The sequence below is a fragment of the Malaclemys terrapin genome, chromosome 10 (genome assembly GCF_027887155.1).
Source record: "Malaclemys terrapin pileata isolate rMalTer1 chromosome 10, rMalTer1.hap1, whole genome shotgun sequence".
Taxonomy (NCBI): domain Eukaryota; kingdom Metazoa; phylum Chordata; order Testudines; family Emydidae; genus Malaclemys; species Malaclemys terrapin.
Genome location: NC_071514.1, coordinates 19,931,659 through 19,952,511, shown reverse-complemented (window position 1 = coordinate 19,952,511; position 20,853 = coordinate 19,931,659). Strand labels below are relative to the sequence as shown.

Sequence of the window (20,853 nt, the reverse complement as noted above, 5' to 3'; positions counted from 1 at the left end):
TTTGACCTGTTCCTGAGGAAGTATATTTTGCTATCTGAATCTTTCTTTACCTATGAAGTCTTAGTATTTTTACTGTCATTCTTAGAACAGTTCTTCCAGTAATGATGGTCCAGGGTCTGATCCTGCAAAAGTATTGAGTGCCTCTTGAGCAGCATTGAGCACTCGTAACTCCCACTGAAATCGATTGAGGGCCAGATCTTCAAAGGTTTTAAGGTGCCTAAAGATGCAAATAGGTGCCTAGGGGGATTTTTAGTAGCCCCTAAGCAGGTTATATGCATAACTCGCAATAATTTCAATGGATGTTAGATGCCTAACCTGCTTAGGCACTTTTTAAAATCCCACTAGACACCTTTATGTATTAAGCTCTACTCTAAACAACAGTACAAGCCCGCCTGACAAAGGAACCCCAAACAAACATGTTTCAATATACCAATCTTGTTTAAAAAAATCTCCATTATTAGTCTGTTTTTCATAACCATTTTAGTATTATAAGTTATTATTCAGGCTAGCAATATTTTCGGTAATAAAAGTTAAGTGCTCCCAGTCTCCCTTTTTATGGGAACAATGTGTAGGGACTCAAAATATGTACCTTATAGACAGCCAGCGTAACATTGATTTAATTTTACATTGGACAACACCAGTTATAAGGGAATAAAATGGCTATGTGGTAATTGGCTGCTGAGTCAGCATGGTCTAGTAGATAGGATGCCAGATTGGGAGTCAGGAGACCTGGGTTATATTCCTGGCTCTGCAGTTGACCCACTGTGCTTAGGTAAATCACTTCACATCTCAGAACCTCAGTTCCTCATCTGCAAAATGGAGATAAAGATACTAACCTTTTCTAAAGCACTATGAGACCTATAAAGGAAAAGCACCACATAAGAGCTAAGGATTATTGTCATTATGGCCTCTGTGTACCACTGAAATTAGGAAATACTTTCTTCTGGGGAGTGACAGACCACACTAACATGATTCTTCTTTAGGCATCATGTGGTTGTCTATATAACCAGCCTCTCAATTGCCATAAATGAGAACAGTTCACTGGACTTCATGTTTCCTGCAACCCTTAAAAGACCATGGTAAATGGTGGGATGGGAGGTTTAAAAGTATGAGTTATAACAATAATACCTTCCCACATTTAGTGAATGAGGATAAGAGAGAACCATGTACATTACACACCACACAAATCAAATCATTGCCTTCCTCTTTTGGGGTCAAACACAGGGTTACTCTAGCCCCTATGACAAGTTTCAGAGTAACAGCCGTGTTAGTCTGTATCCGCAAAAAGAAGAACAGGAGTACTTGTGGCACCTTAGAGACTAACAAATTTATTAGAGCATAAGCTTTCGTGGACTACAGCCCACTATGCATCCGAAGAAGTGGGCTGTAGTCCACGAAAGCTTATGCTCTAATAAATTGTTAGTCTCTAAGGTGCCACAAGTACTCCTGTTCTTCTTCTAGCCCCTATGACTTTAGGAACTACTGTGGATAGATAGCACAGCTCCAGTAAGGGGAAGAGGATCATGTCCAGAAGAGGGAGTGTTTTACTTAACCTGCTGCACATATATTTACTTTCTACTTAGTTTAATATTCTTGTTCTCTTGTACCAGCACAATGATGGGGTTCCAGGATTGCAAGAGAAATCTGATTCATTAAAAACAAAAACATGATAACTTGGAAAATTCATGCAAATGTTTTTGTTAGTTTCAGGTTTTGTACAAGCTTATCATTTTTCAAAAGCTAAAGATTCTCCTAAAAATGTCCCTTCAGTATTTTACATAAACTTCTATTTTTAAACTGTGTTATTGCAGATTAAGCGACATATAAATAAAGAATACTGAAAGCAAGAACCTCCTTTTGAGACTGGAACCTGAGTGGTAAGAAGGGAATTATACAGTAAGCCTGATGACAGTGCTAATTTCAGCATTCCTTAATGCAATTGTGGTTCATTCTTTACTTATTGTACTTGAAAAGAAATATAGAAATTAGAACAAGGAAGAAGAGCAAGGAAGGCTACAAGTCAACAACTGAAGACTGAGAGATGCCCAGCCTTATTATGCAGTAGATATGCATGGTCAGCTCATACAAGCAAAAATAATTCTGTAAATAAAAGAACGCCCTATAAAAAGTAAAACACCTTTTGTGTAGGGCCCCAATCCTGCAGCCCCTATTCAGAATCAGTTAGACAGCACACTCAATAAATGTCAGACTAGAGTGGTTCTCCTGTGGTTTCACTATGGGCAAGCTATGTGAGAATCGTTGCACGTTAGTCCAAAGCCAGGTGCCCTGGTCATAAAACACACCTTGTGATCATTCTACTCCTCTATCTTCTAGAGCTGATCGTGAGTCATATTGAACAAGCTGACACAGCAGAGTTAATGCAGAATGAAGTGCTCATTCAACACTATAGGCAGGTGATGATATAGAGCTGTGGTGTCCAACCTTTTCAGTCTGAGAGCCAAACATATTATTTCAAAAAGATCAGAGGCGCACAATCAGTACTTAGGGACAGCTAATCTGCCCTGCTCTGCTCCCTTGGCCCATCCTTTCTGCTCCATAACTAACAAGTACAAGTTAGAGCAGCCTCCCTGATGCCATAACTTCCACTGGGGCTAAGGCTGGAGCAGAGAATCAAGGATATGGAACAGATTGATGGTTCGCAACTTTTCCCCCTCTCCTGCTCTTGGTGTTTGGCTAGGAGAAGGTCTCCCTTAGACTGAAACAGAGCCAATCAAGTTCCTGAACTGGGGCTCTGACAGCCCAACAGTGAAGCAGATCTGGTACAGTCACAGCCATTCTATCATTTCTCCCCTGCAGTGTAGCAGGTGCCCATTGGGGATGCTGCTGAGGAGATTACTGCACTTTCAGTTCACAGGAGAGCTGCTGCTGAGACTGCAGAGGAGTTGATGGGAGGCAGGTGGAAAAGCAGCTCTCCCTACTTTCGCCGCATAGAGATGGGGTTGATTCAAACTCTTCAGTTTAAAGATCATAGGATGCAGCTCAGAAAATACATTTTCAATTTATAATCAAATATAAATTGTCAAGACTGGGGGCCACCACTTAGACCATCCGGCATCATAGGTTGGACCCTCCCCCCAGTAGAGGAACTTGAACCAGGAAATGATATGGAACAAGGGTGTATGCTGGCATCATCAAGAGAATGGGCTTGAAGTAGGATGCTAAGCAGTGGGAAGGATCAAGAAAGCAGGGCCGGCTCCAGGTTTTCTGCCGCCCCAAGTGTCCAAAAAAAAAAAAAAAAAAAGCCGATTGGTGGCACTTCAGCGATAGCTCAATTGCGCCACTCCATTCTTTGGTGGCAGTTTGGCGGCGGGTACTTCACTCCCTCTCTTCCCCTTTGGCGGCACTTCGGCAGCAGCTCAAAGAGGAAGAGAGGGACTGAGGGACCCACCACCGAATTCCCCACAAAGACCTGGACGTGCCACCCCAATAGCAGACCGAGTGCCGCCCCTTTGTATTGGCCGCCCCAAGCACCTGCTTCCTTAGCTGGTGCCTGGAGCCGGCCCTGCAAGAAAGACATGGAGTGGTGAAAGAGCTGGTCCACCAGGAGCAAGGAGAAAAAATGGTAACAGTAGGTTATTGGTGGAAATAGGAGCCAGGCAGCAGGAAGGAGTAAGAGGAAGACTCATGTACCACTGGATGAAGTGGAGAAAGGGATCTCTGCACAATAGATGAATGGCCATATGGGGCCCTCATAGCAGCAGCTATTTTAAGTATTTGACATTCACATTCATTTTTTTCTTTACTGATTTCTCTAAATGCAAATATCAGCAAAACAGCAAGATATATGTATGAGTCAATCCAAAAGTTCCCAATTATTATAATTTTTTCATTTGGATACCCTTTACAAAATAAAATGGAAGTGTGAATAATGATTTCTGTTGACAATTATATTAGACTTTGCAAAGTTCTGTATGTTCCATTCAGCTATTCATGCTGCAATGCATTCTGTGCATTTAAAAAATACTCACAAGCTTCAATGACTGCTTTGGATTTGCCAGATCCCTTAACTGGTGCCTTGGTAATAGTATCTTTCTTGCTACTATTTACTGTGGGCTTCTTCAGGCCATCTAGATTCCATTTCTTCCAAGCAAATTTCTGTGGCTTTAGACCTGAAAAGCATAAGTTAACTTTAGAAAAAGAAAGAAGTAATTGGTGTTACTTTTGAAAGCTATCCTATACCAAACATGTTATCCTTCAAATGAAGTTAAGACTTTTGATTCCTTTTCAGGTCCCTAATCTGCAAACAATTATGCATGTGCTTAATTTTAAAATAGTAAGCAATCGCACTAACTTCCCTAGGAATTCTCACATTCTTAAAGTTAAGCACAGGTATGAGTGCTTGCAAGATCAGGCTCACGGTTTGATTTTGTGCAGGTTATTATTTATTTTTATGCAATTAACAGAGATTCTTAATTTATGTCAGCCTTTGGAATAACAATATTATTTTCTTATTATTATTATTTTCTACCATTTTATGAAAGTGTTTAGAGGGTTTTACCAAGTATTCTGGTCTTTAGCAGTTGTTGCTCTAACTGCACAACCAATACTCATGCATTTTACCATCTGCAGTGGAATTAGAAATAGTAGTGTCAGTTTTTCTTCAAGAGTTTTGAAATGCACATCTTCTTTAAAATTCATGTATTTGGTGACACATGGCTAATTTAAACAAAGTTTGTTGTGGCTCAGGCTAGGCTTTCACTTGCTTGAGTAGTGTTATTTTTTTTAAAACAGTCTTTCTTTCCAGGTTTGGACCTTGAATGCTCATTTTACTATTCAATATTTTGTTTTCATTTCATTATCTTAATTTACTATTTTTGTTAACTTCCTTTTCCACTTGATTTTGTGTATGGATATCTTAAATTATATTTCATGAGAGGAGAAATACCTTTATTTTGTAGTTGTTCCCATTCTGGTAATTTGACATTACAAAACATTTACAATGAAAGATTTTGTTAAGGCTGCAAGTTATCCTGGCAGGGATGTATAATTTGCTTTATTCAGTGGCTTTCTATTTCCTTGCCAGTAGTGTTTTACTGCCTCTAACCCAAACGTTTCAGTATTTCCAGAAATATATGGAATCCAAGCCACAGCAGTGGTCTTCTAGTTATCTTTTGGCATTTGGTCCGACTGAATTCTTGATAACTCTGCCCACTGTCTATTTACAGTAGACATATTACAAGCTAGATTCTTGGGTTTAACTAGCTCGTGCCAGTGCAAGACCCATCTGGGAGTTATGGTGCACATTTATCCCTCAGCAGGTTAACATGTATGCTGCTGAGAGCAGCAAGGTCTCACTGGGAATTAACTTTGTTCTTGCCCAGAGAAGCAATAAAAATATAATCCACAGCACATTATTCTGACTGCTAAGGAGTCCTGCCATGGTAAAACAGCATATGCAGAGAGGAGTGGTAGACTGTGACCTTGGTGTGTAGAGACCTCCTAAAATGAGATTTTTAATGCATTATTTTTCTCTGAGTAATTTTCTCTTTGTCTCCTGGTAGATCAAAGTAATTTTTGCCTGAAAAACAATGCTTTTCAATAGAGGGGGGAAATATAGAGAAAAACATTTTTGGCATTTTATAGGTATATAAAATATATTTCTACTGTTTATCAGCAGCGCAATGTTTATCACACAGTGCCAATGCACATGTCAGTGAAGCCCACATTGGCTAAAATGTAAACAAATAAGCGCTAAAGTAGTCTGCATCTGATATATAGTCAATAGTCCAGATGAAGTTCAGTCTAAAAACATAAGAATGGCCATAGTGGGTCAGACCCATGGTCTGTCAGTATCTAGTAGTCTCCCAGTATCCTGTCTTCCCACAGTGGCCAATGCCAGATGCTTCAGAAGGAATGTTCCAGTGGCGCAATTGGTTAGCATGCAGTACTTATAGGGCACTGCTGAGAGGAGATACGCTGAGGTTGTGGCTTTATCCACTTATTTGGCCCTGTGGAATGTAGAATTCCAGCCCAGGGGACATTGAGGAGGGGAGGAGTCAAAAATGCCCCTTTCACTTGTTACCTTGGGGAGAGGGATAGCATTGGCCTGCTAAACCCAGGGTTGTGAGTTTAATCCTTGAGGGGGCCATTTAGGGATCTGGGGCAAAAATCTGTCTGGGGATTGGTCCTGCTCTGAGCAGGGGGTTGGACTAGATGACCTCCTGAGGTCCCTTCCAACCCTGATATTCTATGAATGAACAGTACATGGCAATTATGGACGATCCAGTCCCTATGTGACAGTGTATATAAACCCCGTCTAGCATGGAAGGGATAAGGAGCTGGATTGGCCCTTTCATGCTGCTACTGCAAATCATGCCAGGACTGGAGGAGGAGCTAAAAGAGAGGGAACTCCATTCAGATGGGGGCAACCCTGGGAAAGGAACAAACTGTTCAGCTTCTCCAGCCCTGGTGAGAGGACTGACAGCCTACTGAGCCCCTGCCCTTGCAGAAGGAGGGTGCAGAACCCCTGAGTAGAAGGGGAAAAGAACAGAGACTTGAACTGTCCCAGTGAGCTCTGAAGTGGACCTTGATACTCCCAGAGTCCCATATCCTGGAGGGACCTGCTTACAAGTTTTTCTTTAGTTTAGCCTGTTTTGCTGACTATGGGATGTTTGGTGGCATCACAAGGGACATAGAGAAGGGACTTGAGAGTCCCCATCTGGAAGGTTGCCAGCCTGCTAAAAAGATGCCCCACAGCACCCACTGGGGTGGGGATGGAGTAATTGGATTCAAGCATGTGCACTCCCCATATAACCCAAAGGGGGTGCCCTACCCTACCACTGACAGATTTGTGACTGTCATCCAGTCCCAGCTTCTGGGAGTCAGAGTTAAGGACACCTGGAGCATGTGATTGTGTCCCTGCCCATCCTGACTAATAGCCATTGGTGAACCTATCCTCCATGAACTTATCTAATTCTTTTTTGAACCCAGTTTTACTTTTGGCCTTCACAACATCCCATGACCATGAGTCCACAGGTTGACTGTGTGGTGTGAGCAGTACTTTTTAGTATTTGTTTTAAACCTATTGCCTATTGAGTTCTTGTGTTAGGTAAAAGAGTAAATAACACTTCACTATTTGTTTTCTCCACACCAGTCATGGTTTTATAGACCTCTATCATATCACCCCTTAGTCATCTCTTTTCCAAACTGAACAGCCCCAGTCTTTTTAATCTCTCCTCTATATCCCTAATAATATTTGTTGCTCCTCTCTGTACCTATTCCAATTCTAATATATCTTTTTTTGAGATGCGGTGACTAGAACTACACGCAGTACTCAAGGTGTGGGCATACCATGGCTTTATATATAGAGAGGGATTATGATATTTTCTGTTTTATTATTTATCTCTTTCCTAAGGGTTCCTAACATTCTGCCAGATTTTTTGACTGCCACAGCATATTAACCAGATATTTTCAGAGAACTATCCACAATGACTCCAAGATTTTTCTTGAGTGGTAACAGCTAATTTAGCTAACATCATTGTGTATGTATAGTTGGGATTACATTGCATTACTTTGCACTTATCAACATTGAATTTCATCTCTATTTTGTTGCCCAGTCACCCAGTTTTATGAGATCCCTTTGTAACTCTTCACAGTCAGCTTTGGACTTAATTATCTTCACCTGCAAACTCTGTTACTGTCCCCGCACTGTTTACCTGCTTTTCCAAATCATTTATGAATATGTTGAACAGCACAGGTCTCAGAACGATCCTCAGGGGACCCCGCTATTTCCCTTCTCCAATGTGAAAGCTGACCATTCATTCTTACCCTTCATTTCCTATATTTTAACCAGTTACTAATCCATGAGAGGACCTTCCCTCTTATCCCATGACTGCTTACTTTGCTTAAGAGCCTTTGGTGAGGAGGCTTGTCAAAGACTTTCTGAAAGTCCAACAACACTATATCAACTGGCTCACCCTTGTCTACATGCTTGTTTACCCCCTCAAAGAATTCTAATAGATTGGTAAAGCATGATTTCCTTTAAAAAAATCTCTCTTCCTCAATGTATTGTGTTCATCTATGTCTGGATGTTGATTAAAAGCAAATAAAATCTATTATTATTATTATACCTTGGTAATAGACCATGCAGACATTAATAATAAAAATTTCAAAATCAAATTCTGCTGCCAAAGAACGTCTATCAAACCAGACAAGCTTGGTTCCTGTAATAATCTTTATAGAAATTGAAAAAAATTGCTCCTGGAAAAGGGAATAAACTGCATTCACCCCAGGCTTTCCAGTTCCAAGTAGTTTCACAGGACATTTAAGATTAATTAATGGGGAAGATGTTCTAGTGCTCCCTCCAACAGAGATAATTCACGTTGTCTGTCTCTGTCTTCTTTCTTTTCCAATATTCACACAATAGTTTCTTTTTCAATCATGGCCTGAAGATTTTGCATTCTTGCTGCATTGCTGTGCTCACCACAGATTCTTCCTGAATATTCCCTTCACACAGGGTCACAGAGAAAGAGTCAGCATGCTGCATAGGGTGACCAGATGTCCGGTTTTGGACTGGAACACCTGGTCAAAAAGGGATCCTGGCGGCTCCACTCAGCACTGCTAACCAGGCTGTTGACTGTCTGGTTGGCAGCACAGCGCAGCGTGGCTGGCAGGCACCCTCCTAGCCTCTGCTCCGCGCAGCTCTCCAGAAGCAGCCGGCATGTCCCCTGTCCAGCTCCTATGTGTAGGGCAGGGATAGAGAACCTAGGGCAAGTGGGCCGGATCCAACCCCATGGTTAATTTCATCTGGCCTACGGTGCCCCTCCCCCCGTGCTCCCCTCCCGTCCTCTGAACCCCTCGGTCCCAGCCTGGAGCACCCTCCTGCACCCCAAATCCCTCATCCCGGCCCCACATCAGAGCCTGCACCTCCAGCCAGAGCCCTCACTCCCCCGCACCCCAACCCCCTGCCCCAGCCTGGAGTCCCCTCCACAGCCTGAACCCCTCATTTCTGGCCCCACCCCAGAACCCGCACCCCCATGCCCAGTGGCCGTACCTCTTCCCACACCCCAAACCACTGCTTCAGCCTGGAGCTTTCTCCCATACTCCAAACCCCTCGGCTCCACCCCCCAGCCCGGAACTACCTCCTGCACCCCAAACTCATCATCCCCGGCCCCACCCCACAGCCTGCACCCCCAGCCTCTCACTTTCTAACCCACTGCCTCAGCCTGGAGTCCCCTCCTGCATTTTGAACTCATTTCTGGCCCCATCCTGGAGCCCGCACCCCAACCAGAGCCCTCACCCCCTCCCGCAACCCAGCCCCCTGAGCCAGCCCGGTGAAAATGAGCGAGTGAGTGAGGGTGGGGAGAGCAAGCGACAAAGTGGGGGATGGAGTGAGCGGGGGGTAGGGCCTCAGAGAAGGGGTGGGACATGGACGGGGCCTCGGAGGAGAGGCGGGGCAGGGGCAGGGGTGTTCAGTTTTGTGTGAGTAGAAAGTTGGCAACCCTAATGGTGCACTGCACGACTGCAGCTCACCGATAAGGAGACATTGATACATATACCTGGAGATCATTATACAATTGCTGGCTAATTCTGCAAAAGTTAAATATTTTTACAGGTATAGAATATATATATAAAAAAAAACAGTTCCCAGATCTTTGCAATGAGGCAGAGATTACAGATTTGATGATAGCTCGTAAGGTCAGATGTGTTACGTTAAATATGTTAAGTGCTGGCATTATGCAAGAAAATTTAATTTCTAAGGTTAATACCCACTCACAAAACCTCAAATTCTATAATGCTGAGGCATCTTAAAGTACCATTAAACATTAAGTAACCTTAACTTTTAAAATTAATAAGAAATGAATTTATAATTTCATTAATGAATTAAGCTAAAGGTTCTAGACAAGCTTTCACAAATCCAATTAGCTAAGGTGCAAGTGGAAACGTACTGAGTTACATGCAGCTACAAAATAATTGACTTAAATTTTTCCTCAGTCAGATCGAGGTTAATTGTTTCCTTAAATAAGTAAGAACATTTGTTCCACAGAGATGATGATGAACAATCAGCTCAAATTATCTCCATTTGTTTTCCAGTCTACCACCAACTGCTTTCCATTCTCTAACCAAGAGTTGGAATTTGAGATATTAATGCTCCAGACTCAGAAGAGCATCTTTGACAATAGGATTTCTTGTAATAGATTATTATTATTAAATACCACTAGTGGGGTAAAAGTAATAATTTCTAGATGAGGGAAAGAAATCTGGAAATCCTAATATAATACATTTCAAAAATGTATTTAAATTAACTAACAGTACCTGATACCCACTGAAAAATTAAATCCACTAGTCCATCTTTAAATGCATCATCAAAAGATTTACTGGATTCTGGAAATGCTTCACAGAAAGCAACATAGATGACTTGTGACAAACAATCAGGATACACCTGCCAAAATAAGACTTAAACTGAATATAATAATTATAAGGTTAAAAAAGAGCTTAGTACTAATTTTACTATAGTTATAATTTTGTTTACATAAAAAAATTAAAGCGAAATGCAGTAATCATTGAACTAATACTTTCAAAAATAGTTTGTCTTTATTATTTGTATGAAATATTAAATATCTGTCAAATATAATAGCAGGTGTAATGGTCAATACCTTGCTGAAAAAGGGTACAAGTCAAGGTTGGCAGCTAGAACAAGAATTGTAAAATGCTGATTCCAAAAGACTACATTTATAATCTCTGAATGAGTCATTATGGGCTCAAATGAAGCATGGATGAGTGAATTGGGAATTAAAAAAATTGCTTAAGGTTTAAGTAATCACTATATGTAATGAAAAATAAGCATTTTTGAAAATTTTGCCATGTTTATTTTAGGATCACATTTCATTGGTCACATATTGTTTGAGCCAGGTATTAATTTCAGATTGCCAGCATGTTGTTCTAACATTAGAAGTTGTCACTCTCCTCTCTCTTTCTTTCTCACCCACACCCACATTGCTCTGTTTTCTCTACCTAGAATATGTAGGTTCAGATATGTGCAGACTAACTTTAGCACCATATCAGCATTTTTATAATGCTAAAAAAGTCTATTCAGATAACATTTTCATAAGAAAATACTATGCAAATGTTTCGTTTTAATAATTTAAACCTAGGAGTTTATTTTAAATTTCATATCTGTCATGCAGGGTGAATAAAAACACAGCTGCTGCAACATATCAATCTGAATTTTAAATGCTAGCAAATATCTGGATTCTGGTCCAAGCAATATCATAATATATGTTGCATACTAAACACTTACACCATACAAATATACATGTAACTATCTCTACTTTTAATTCCTCCTTGTGAGTGGGAGGCAAGACCCCACCCAGAACAACACCTCGTGGACTTGCACATGGCATTTTTAGACCTAATGACTATTTTCTCCTGGTTGATTGTACCACTTTGTGGCTACAGGGTTCCCAAATAGACACACCAACAGGAAAAGTCTAGCCAGAGTAAATTGTTTGTCATATATACAGAGTGAATGATGATGAAATAGCCTAGTAATAGCTTAAATGCAGCCCCACACTGGAGGAGTTCCAAATGCCACAGCCTCTCAGAGTCAGAATTACTGGCAGGAAAATCAAGAGTAAGTCTTAGTTTATTGGATGTTCTTTTGTGCTCACCACAGTATCTGAGAACCTCACATAAATTAATGAAAAAATCCACATAACTCCTATATGAGGAGGAGAATATGAGTATATAGTGTGTCATCTGAGGATCTCAAAATGCTTAACTAATATTAGATAATTGACAGTTTAGTTTTAATTGCCCTATTAATCCTAAGGAAGGGTGCAGCCCCTCTTGTAAGGTCCAGTAGATGACCTTTAGCTCAAGAAGTTGATAATTACGTCCTCAGCATTAACTTACATGTGATTTAGTAGAAATTTGTATTGTGCTTTTCAGTAGGAGTATGCTACATAAGGTAACATTTTCAAAAGTCCTTCAAGGCTAGATTCACAAAGGGGACTTAGGTGTTGCAACACTGAGCCTAACTCCTACGAGCCCTGCCACCCAGTGGTATTCACAGCACTGAGTTTGGCACCCAGGCTCCTCATACAACACATACGGAGAGTTAGGCACCTAAGAAAGGGATTTTCAGAAGCCAGTAGTGAAATGCAGAGGAAAGAGCAGGGAGAAGGCAGAGTTTAGGCATCTAAGCAGCTGATCTCTGCTCAGAATCTCATCTTAAAAACCCTCTCCTGTAGTTAGCCATCTATGCCAGGTCAGCTGCTTAGGTAACCCATGCCCTACCTGCCAAAATGCTCTCTCTCTCTCTCTCCTGCTCATTTAGATACCTTTCTCATGCTGGCTCTATATGTCCCTGTGCCCTGAATGTTTTTTGTGCAGGTGCTGTGTTGTGTGTCCCCCCACAAAAATATGCTGCCATCTATCAGTATCCTGCATCTAGACTACCTGCTGCAGAGTCTGGCAGGTAACAGGTGTGCTTAAAGCACACCTACAGGATAAGGCCCTGGAGGTGAGGTAAGCATTCTCTCTCCTACTTCAAAAATCCCACTTCAGGGCTTCTGCTTCAGCTACTGCTCTGAGCAGCTTGTTAGCTGTTGGGTGGCAGCAGAACTTAGGGTACATCTACACTACAGGGGGGAGTCGATTTAAGATACGCAAATTCAGCTACGTGAATAGCGTAGCTGAATTCGACGTATCGCAGCCGACTTACCCCGTTGTGAGGACGGCGGCAAAATCGACTTCTGCGGCTTTCTGTCGGCGGCGCTTACTACCACCTCCGCAGGTGGAGTAAGAGCGCCGATTTGGGGATCGATTGTCGCGTCCCGACGGGACGCGATAAATCGATCCCCGAGAGGTCGATTTCTACCCGCCGATTCAGGCGGGTAGTGTAGACCTAGCCCCAGATTGCTTTGTAAATGCTTACCAGCAGAAACTTAGGTGCTCAAGGTACCGAGGCAGCTAAAGGGATTAGGTGGCACATGAGCTGTAGCTTTGAAAATGTCAGCAGTGCCTACATGGTGGCCTTAGGCACCTATTTACCTGTTTTGGTGCCTAAAGCCCTTTAAAAGTCTGATCTTTTGGCCTCTGCTACTTTTGAAAATTTTCCCTGGGCAGCTGCTGCTCCCTAACTTCTATTTCCTTTTGTTCAGCCAGAAACCCCCTATACATCTCTCCCAAAACATGTATTGTTTAAGCAAGGGAATGTTTGTGTCTATGTGAGTGGGGGAGCTTGTCTCTATGGCTTTTCCCTCTGCCATACCAATTTCCATGAAATTAATGCATTTTTCCACACCATGTACAAGGAGGAAGAAAAAGAGCTTTAAAAACTTGCCAAACTTAAATAACTAATCATTGCAACTCATATGTTACCATACCATTACCTGAAAAAAAGCATCTTTAGTATCACTGGGGACACATAGGAAAAGTGATACAAAGCTGTCTGCAATTCTGTCAAACAAGTAATCTTGATCTTCTTGATTAGGCTTAAAAGGAAAAATCAACATAAAATCAGAAATAGTTATGAATTAACATGATGATGGTCAGAATTTAGGCCGCGACTCAGCAGGGTACTTATGCATGCGAGCAATTCCACTACAGATAATATAATGACTTACATGTTTAAAATTAGACATGTGCTTAAATACCCTGTTGAACTGTGGCATTAGCAATTTCCTGTAGCATTTAATCTGACGATATCAGGAACAACACTGTTATTCATATTCCCAAAGTAATTTTACATTTTGCTGTATTCTTTCCCCCTTTAAATTAACAGTTTTCTTAATTTGTTGCAAAAGCTCTTATTTGGCACAGCACTTAAGCACATGCTTAATTTGAAGCACGGGTTTAATCCATCCCTATTAAGCACCACCTTAAATGTTGGCTGAAGCACTGTACTGAGTCAAGGGTAGCTCACAAGCACAGTCATGCACTGTATGAATATTTTCCCTTGGCTCCTCAGTTATGTACATATTGATAGTGTCAGGTAACAAAAGTAGTGATATTTTTGCTTTATGTTCTTATATTTAATTATTTCAAAATCTTGCATAAATCTTAGCATCATTAAACAAAGTAAGCAAAGCTAAAGTAAACAGTCAATTCTGGCTTAAAGTTTTATTTTATTATTCAGTGATATAAACCTTCTGTCTTAAATGGCTCTTCACAAGTAAAATGTTTGTCTTCTGAGATCAGATTAAAGTTAGATGTTTCATTCTGGGCCTACTTCTGCTCCTGTTGAATCTATTCAATCTATGGATCATGACTTTGTAAAACAAGAAATTGTTATTTTATGCATTTGATTAGAAGACATGTAAGAATAATTTTGTTATATGTTTATACCTTAAACTTTTGAAGAAACCACCACCAAAAACAATCCTGTAAAACAGCAATAGATGCTTCTGAGAGAAACAACTTTCTCCAAACTTTATAAACTTCTCCCTGTTGAAACAAACTTTTTGTTAAATTTATTTATTCAGACTGTAGAAATGTGAAAAGTTAAAGAGCGCAAGTGGTGCACTTCATAACAAAATCCATCAGATAGTAGAAAAATGCCTTAGCTTCAGCAAACACTTGGAAAAAACCTCAAGAGGAAAATGCTTAGCTTTAAGTTGAAGAGAAGCAGTTTCTTTCAAAATTATCCACTATGTTGGGTACAACATGGGGTACTCAAGTGGATACAACGAAAGCCTGATATTCTTAAGTGCCAAGCATTTGCAACTTGCATTGGCTTTGACTGGAATTACAGATATTCAGCATATCTGAAACTCAGGTCCTAAGTGTCTCTAATTTGGCACTCAAAAACTGAGATACACAAAATTAGTATTCTCGCACTTCTTATCAAACTGTCTGTACTGGGCTATCTTGATTATCACTTCAAAAGTTTTTTTTTTTTCTCTCTTACTTAATTGGCCTCTCAGAGTTGGTAAGACAACTCCCACCTGTTTATGCTCTCTGTATGTGTGTATATATATCTCCTCAATATTTATTCCACTCTGTATGCATCCGAAGAAGTGGGCTGTAGTCCACGAAAGCTTATGCTCTAATAAATTTGTTAGTCTCTAAGGTGCCACAAGTACTCCTGTTCTTTTTGCGGATACAGACTAACACGGCTGTTACTCTGAAACCTGACAAAATTAGTGAGGCCTTAGGTAGTGTTCTTTGCATTTGAATCCTAAAAATGAGTTCAACACAATGGCAATTTAAAAACAATACCTCAGAGAATAAGAGTAGCTAGCCAAATCAATAAAGCAGATTCAGATATAGGTTCCATTTATTCCCCTCTGCATCAGGTAACAGGCAGAAATTATGAACTGTGCATGGCCCCTGTGCAGAAGTATTAGTGAGGTTTTAGGATTGTCCTGGTGGGTAGCTCTACAGGGCAAGGCACACATTAGCCAATGGTGCTGGAACTAGGGTGCTGGGGGTGTGGCAGCACCCTCTGGACTGAAGTGGTTTCTATCATACACAAGGCATTCAGTTTTGTTCAATGTCTTTCAGCTCCCCCACTATAAAAACTGTTCCAACGCCACTGAACCTGGCCGTAAAATATTACAATTAATGCCATAAAAAGACTTTAAAACTCACATAATGGTATTTTTTTCAATATGCTTATGTAGAATGCAATTGCAGACTTCTACATTTTTTTTTCAAAATGAGGCTGTTATTATAAAGTATTACATTACACAAATTGTATTTCTAAAGTTAAATTTTTGAAGCAGTTATTAAATCTGTTACTATCTGATAACTGAGGAATTGTAAATATTATGTAATTTATGTACTGAATTTTTCTGGAATTCATGCATTTTGACTGTGTCAGGTTTATTTATTATGGCAGCTATTAATTTCCTGTCATTTGCTGAAGGTAAAGTAGTGTCAGTACGACAAAAAACAGACTTTTTGGAGTTGGGGGTGGTGCTAAAATTATGGTTTTTGAGCTGTCCAAGTCATTTTTGGGTCTATATAGCAGGCTTTCTGACAGCATTGTGTGCCAAACATATGCATACATAAGTACTTTTTTAAAAAGTAAAAAATTTGTATATTTTGAATCTAAACATCTTGTTGAAGGCTGGTAGTGAAATATTAACGTTAAAAGTAATGTTCAGTCCCTCAAAATATACAGCACTATAATTTTTTTTGTAAAAGTTATTACCAGCTATTCAAAGAATTACAGTTGACCTAAACACTTATTTGGGATAAGTCTTCAAAGGGTTATAAAAGGTTATAACTCTGCCCCTCCCATTACAGTCTATGGATGAATTAGATTAGATAATAGGGAAAAAAACTAACTATAAGGATAGTTAAGTACTGGAAAAGATTATCAAGGGAGGTTGTATAGTTCTTGTCACTGGAAGCTTTTAAGAACATGCTAGACAAACATCTGTCAGAGATGGTGTAGGTATTCGTAAACACTTGCACCCTCCTCTTTGTCTCATCTGTTAGTACCCCTCCTTCCCTGTTAAGTAATGGACTTACACTTTCCTTCATCTTACTTCTAATGCATTTATAGAACCTTTTTATTGTCTTTTATGTCCCTTGCTAGTTGTAACTCATTTTATGCCTCTCTGATTTTGTCCCTTCATGCTTGTGCTCTTCTTTTGTACTTATCCTTAGCAATTTGTCCTTGTTTTCACTCTTTGTATGATTCCTTTTTGATTTTCAGGTATTTAAAGAGCTCCTGATACAGCTATATTTGTTTCTTCCTATCTTTACTCTGCTTTGGGATAGTTTGCTGTTATGCCTTTAATGCTGTCCCTTTGAGAAACTGCCAGCTGTCCTGAACTTCTTTTTCTTTCCCTTGGGACCTTGTCTACCAATTCTCTACGTTTGTTTATCCTCTTCTAAACAAAAGAGGCAGCTGGAGAGTCTGCTGGTAAGTGGCATTGAAGCTTCACATGTAGGGCAGATTTTGAACCCTGGGAATTTTGTTTCTTCCATATTGTTAGAGCTCCTCTAATGGATGGAGGGGAGAAGTCTAGCCAATAAATTAAATCTCTCACACACAAAAAATCTGGTTTTGATGCCAACAGGCAAAAAGACTAAAACTATTCACTGAGAACTAACTAATTAACAATAATAACTAACACTAGCACCAAGAAGCAAGTGGACACTGGAGGGGTTCCTTCTTGCTGCCACAGGAATTAAGAAGGAACTGAGGGATAGCAGGGACCACTCTGCCTTTTATGTTCTTGAGTGGGAGGTGCAAGGACATCTAGCAGGCACAGTCCTATTGGGCACTACTGCCCAAAAGAATCCCATTTTGTACAAGATGGGTGCGCACCGAGAGTAGAATCTATGTGCACAATCTTTTGAAGAAACAGAGGGCTTGTCTTCACTGACCTATTAGCTTGGGGTGTAACTCAAGTTTTTCCCTAACCTGATTCCTGTACACAAACACAAACCTCCAGCTCAACATAAGTGGTGCTTTAAATTTGAGCTAGATTGCGTATAAGGGAACTTTAACACGTACACACCAAAGCTTGCGTGCTGCTGCGCTAGTAATGCAATGGGATGCAGGAACCTGAATTACAACTCATCAGCTTCTAACAGAATCCCTCTGATAATCCAATCACTCTGTGTAGCTTAAGTGGTGTTTCCCAGTGTGGTCATTCTCACTTCCCTCTCACTTGAGCTAGGCAGGTATCAGGATCCCACCTACAGGGTGGGGGAAGAGGCCAGGGCCATGGTTATAATGGACATGGTCTGAGTTCAGTCTAGAGCGTTCAAGGCCAGAAGCAGCAGTCAAGGTTGGAATCGAGGTCAATGAGTTGCACCATGTCAGAGCCAAGTGAGTCAGCCAAAGTACGGTTAGTAAAACGGAGGCAGGGCAAGATGCAATAATGGAGCAGGGAACCAGGAACGAAGGCAGCCTGAGGAGTTAGGAGCAGAGCAGGGGACCAGGAACCGGAAGCAAGGCTTGGCATCAGGAGCAGGACTGGGGCCAGAAATCAGCAGTGAGGCAATGTATCAAGGGTTTGTTTGCAGCAGCAAGCTGGAAATCCACCTAGTTGCACAAACAGCCTCCAGATGTTCTCCCTAGGACAATTAGAGAATGCAGTAGGCTCTGCCAGTCAGGACCTCCATGGGTGAGACATCCAGTGGAGCTTGAACCCATAGGGCTCGTTGGCTGCTGTTCTCTGCTTCACCAGACCTGTGGTTTGGCTGTGTGGACAAGGGAGCCACACAGGAGCCTGCAGACCTGGGTTCCAGGTCCATGGATCCTCACAGCAGGAGTCCTGTAGACAACAGCCTCATGCACTACACAGGCCTGATTCATTCCTTGAGCACTGTCCATCCTGTGGATTGAATGAGAGATGGATCCTGTGCAAAAATACCACGTGATCATGTAATTCAAAACTATACTATAATGCATATACAGAAGGAGGCTGAATTAAGGTTATATAGGCAACCCTAATTTGGGCATTTTGGCCCACATCCCTAAAGGTATTAAGATGCCTAACTCCTATTAATTTTAATGGGAGTTAGGTGCCTAAATACCTTTGAAGATCTGGAACTTACTAACTGAGTGTTTAACTTTGCAACTCTAATGTTAATTTAATGTATTTTTCCCCAATATAATAATAGATCAGGTTTGAGACACAAGAAAAAACTTTGAGGGGAAACGTTCATTGCTGCTGCCTGGGGTGAGCCAGTTGTGTGTATAAATAATGGACTTCACTGTCTAGATTTCTCAGTCTGGCATCTTTCATGAATTAAAAAAACCTAAAGAAAAAATGGAATATGAACATTTTAAAATATATGTTTACTTAAGATATAAACCATAAAGATTTGGCACTATTTTATGTTAGCAGTTTCTATTTAGCAAACTGGAGTAAAGTGTACATACTTTGAAATTGTGAGCTTTTATAACCAAGTCCCAAAGTTTTGCTGCTTCCAAATGTCTTGGTAGTTCTGTAAGCTGTTTTAACTTGAAACCTGGGTATCTATAATTCTAAAAGGAAAAAATGTTTAATTACTAATTATTACATTCCTTGTAGTTTCTCTTTTTTTGCTGAGAACATATCACTTCAAATGTATCCACCATATATTTTTTCTAAAGTGAAATTGAAGACACTTACCCACAATGGAAATGTTCCATTGTTGGGAGTCCCATTTTTTCAGTAGTATTTTCTTTACCAATTACTTTCTCTGATTGTCCAGACTCAATGAGAGGTCCAATTATCAATCAGTCAAGGTACAGCAAGAAATTGCTGCCTGATCATTAATAAATGTTTTGCATCCTTATGATTCTGTCTCAAAAATTACTTCCCCCCCATAAGCTATAGAGTAAAACCCCAGTCAAGGTATTTTGCTTTGTTTTATATTTAAGTCAGCAGTTCAATTTGCGATCATATTTTGCTATTTCCCAGCCCCTGCCTTCATTTCCTTGTTGAAGCTAGTCACTGCAGAGTCCTTCTGTTAACTGTATGGCAAGTGCATAACAGACAGTGTTCCAGCAGAGGCCATGGACATAGCTAAGAAAACAATTCTCCTTCTGCCTGACATCACCCTCATATAATTTGAACATGCTGTATGTTTTTTATTTCACGCCAGGAAGTGGGTCAGTTTGTATTTCAGAGTACAGAAAGCAAAATAAAAATAAGAAGAATGCTTAGCATTTACATAGCACTCAAAGTATAATGCAAATATTACCACTCTATGCAGATAATACCACTCTTGTGAGCTAAGTGGGTTCTGATCTAGTGATGTCAATAAAATTACTCATGCAATTCATGTGAGCAGGTTTTGGTCCTTAACTTTAGAGAAGTCTCAGAAGAACACAGAACCTGATTTGCTATTTTTAGATGTATCAGTAATATTTTTCTTAACTTAATTAGCTCAGTTATAAATACATTATTGTGTTGTGATAGAAGTTTACATCTGTTCTCATTTCATATTATCTCTATGAAATTTAGTCAGTTAATATTTTAGTGCTCAGTTCCACAACACTGACACCTATCACTAACTTTACTTATGTAAGTAATCACATTGATGCCTCAAATGGAGCAGTCAGAATCCCTGGCTGTCCCAGTGGCGCCTTGTGTGCTCTTACCAGTCAGATTTGGTTAAATGCTCCTTTAACTTATGGCAGGAGCAGAAGCAGACTCATAGGTGGCTGAAGAAAATGTTTTTGGGGTAGAGAGGCTCAGCGGGGGCATATCCATGAGTGGGCCTAGGTGGGCTACGGCTCACGCAGTTAGCACCCAATTAAGCCTCCATCATAGCAGTAGTGAAGGGGCTTTTTCTGGCAGAGATCAATTTTGGGGAGACTGAGTCCCCTCTAGCCTTAGCTACCCGCTGCCTACGAGCAGCCCCAAACAGCCCCAGGAACCAGGAGAATATAAAACTGACACACAGCTACTGTTGCTTCCCCCATAGGTTCTTCATTAAGCACAGCTTAGAGAAAACCAAAAATTAAGCCCCAAATATTCATTCATGACATGTCAATTAAATCAAATTAAATCAACACACTCACACCATATTTGGATTTTCCATTATGCGGAATATCTAAATGTATATAATTAATAAAAATAATATTTAATCTTTAATATATATATTTGGGGCCTAATTCTGTATTCCTTTCTTTCCCTAAATTGACAGTGTTGACACAATATATTGGTTTGATATTATACTGTAATCTACTTTATTATATGTTTAGCAAACTTACCTTTACATTTTTTCGGCTTGATTCCTCAGCGATATATTTATCAATCTGAAAAATGTTTTAAACAAACCATTCAAAACTAATGTTAAATGCACTTCTTACCATGAATTAAACATCTTGTATTCTCAGATAAAGGAAAACGCTTTCAGCTGATGACATATTACAAGACAGAACTTAAAATAGCCCAAGTATGACTTCAAATTGAAAAACATGGCCTGTGA

General features: G+C 40.3%; 1 protein-coding gene across 2 annotated transcripts in view; it reads right to left on the bottom strand.

The window, feature by feature from the left end:
- Window positions 1–20,853, bottom strand: part of FAM227B (family with sequence similarity 227 member B) — a 175,359-nt gene that overhangs the window by 139,396 nt on the left and 15,110 nt on the right. For both annotated transcript variants that reach the window (XM_054041545.1, XM_054041546.1), the window contains exons 5-10: window positions 20,636–20,680; window positions 18,815–18,919; window positions 14,311–14,409; window positions 13,356–13,457; window positions 10,276–10,402; window positions 3,990–4,130 (exon numbers count right to left, since the gene is read on the bottom strand). In XM_054041545.1, coding sequence (XP_053897520.1) covers window positions 3,990–4,130; window positions 10,276–10,402; window positions 13,356–13,457; window positions 14,311–14,409; window positions 18,815–18,919; window positions 20,636–20,680 — 619 coding nt within the window. The remainder of the gene's footprint in view (window positions 1–3,989; window positions 4,131–10,275; window positions 10,403–13,355; window positions 13,458–14,310; window positions 14,410–18,814; window positions 18,920–20,635; window positions 20,681–20,853) is intronic.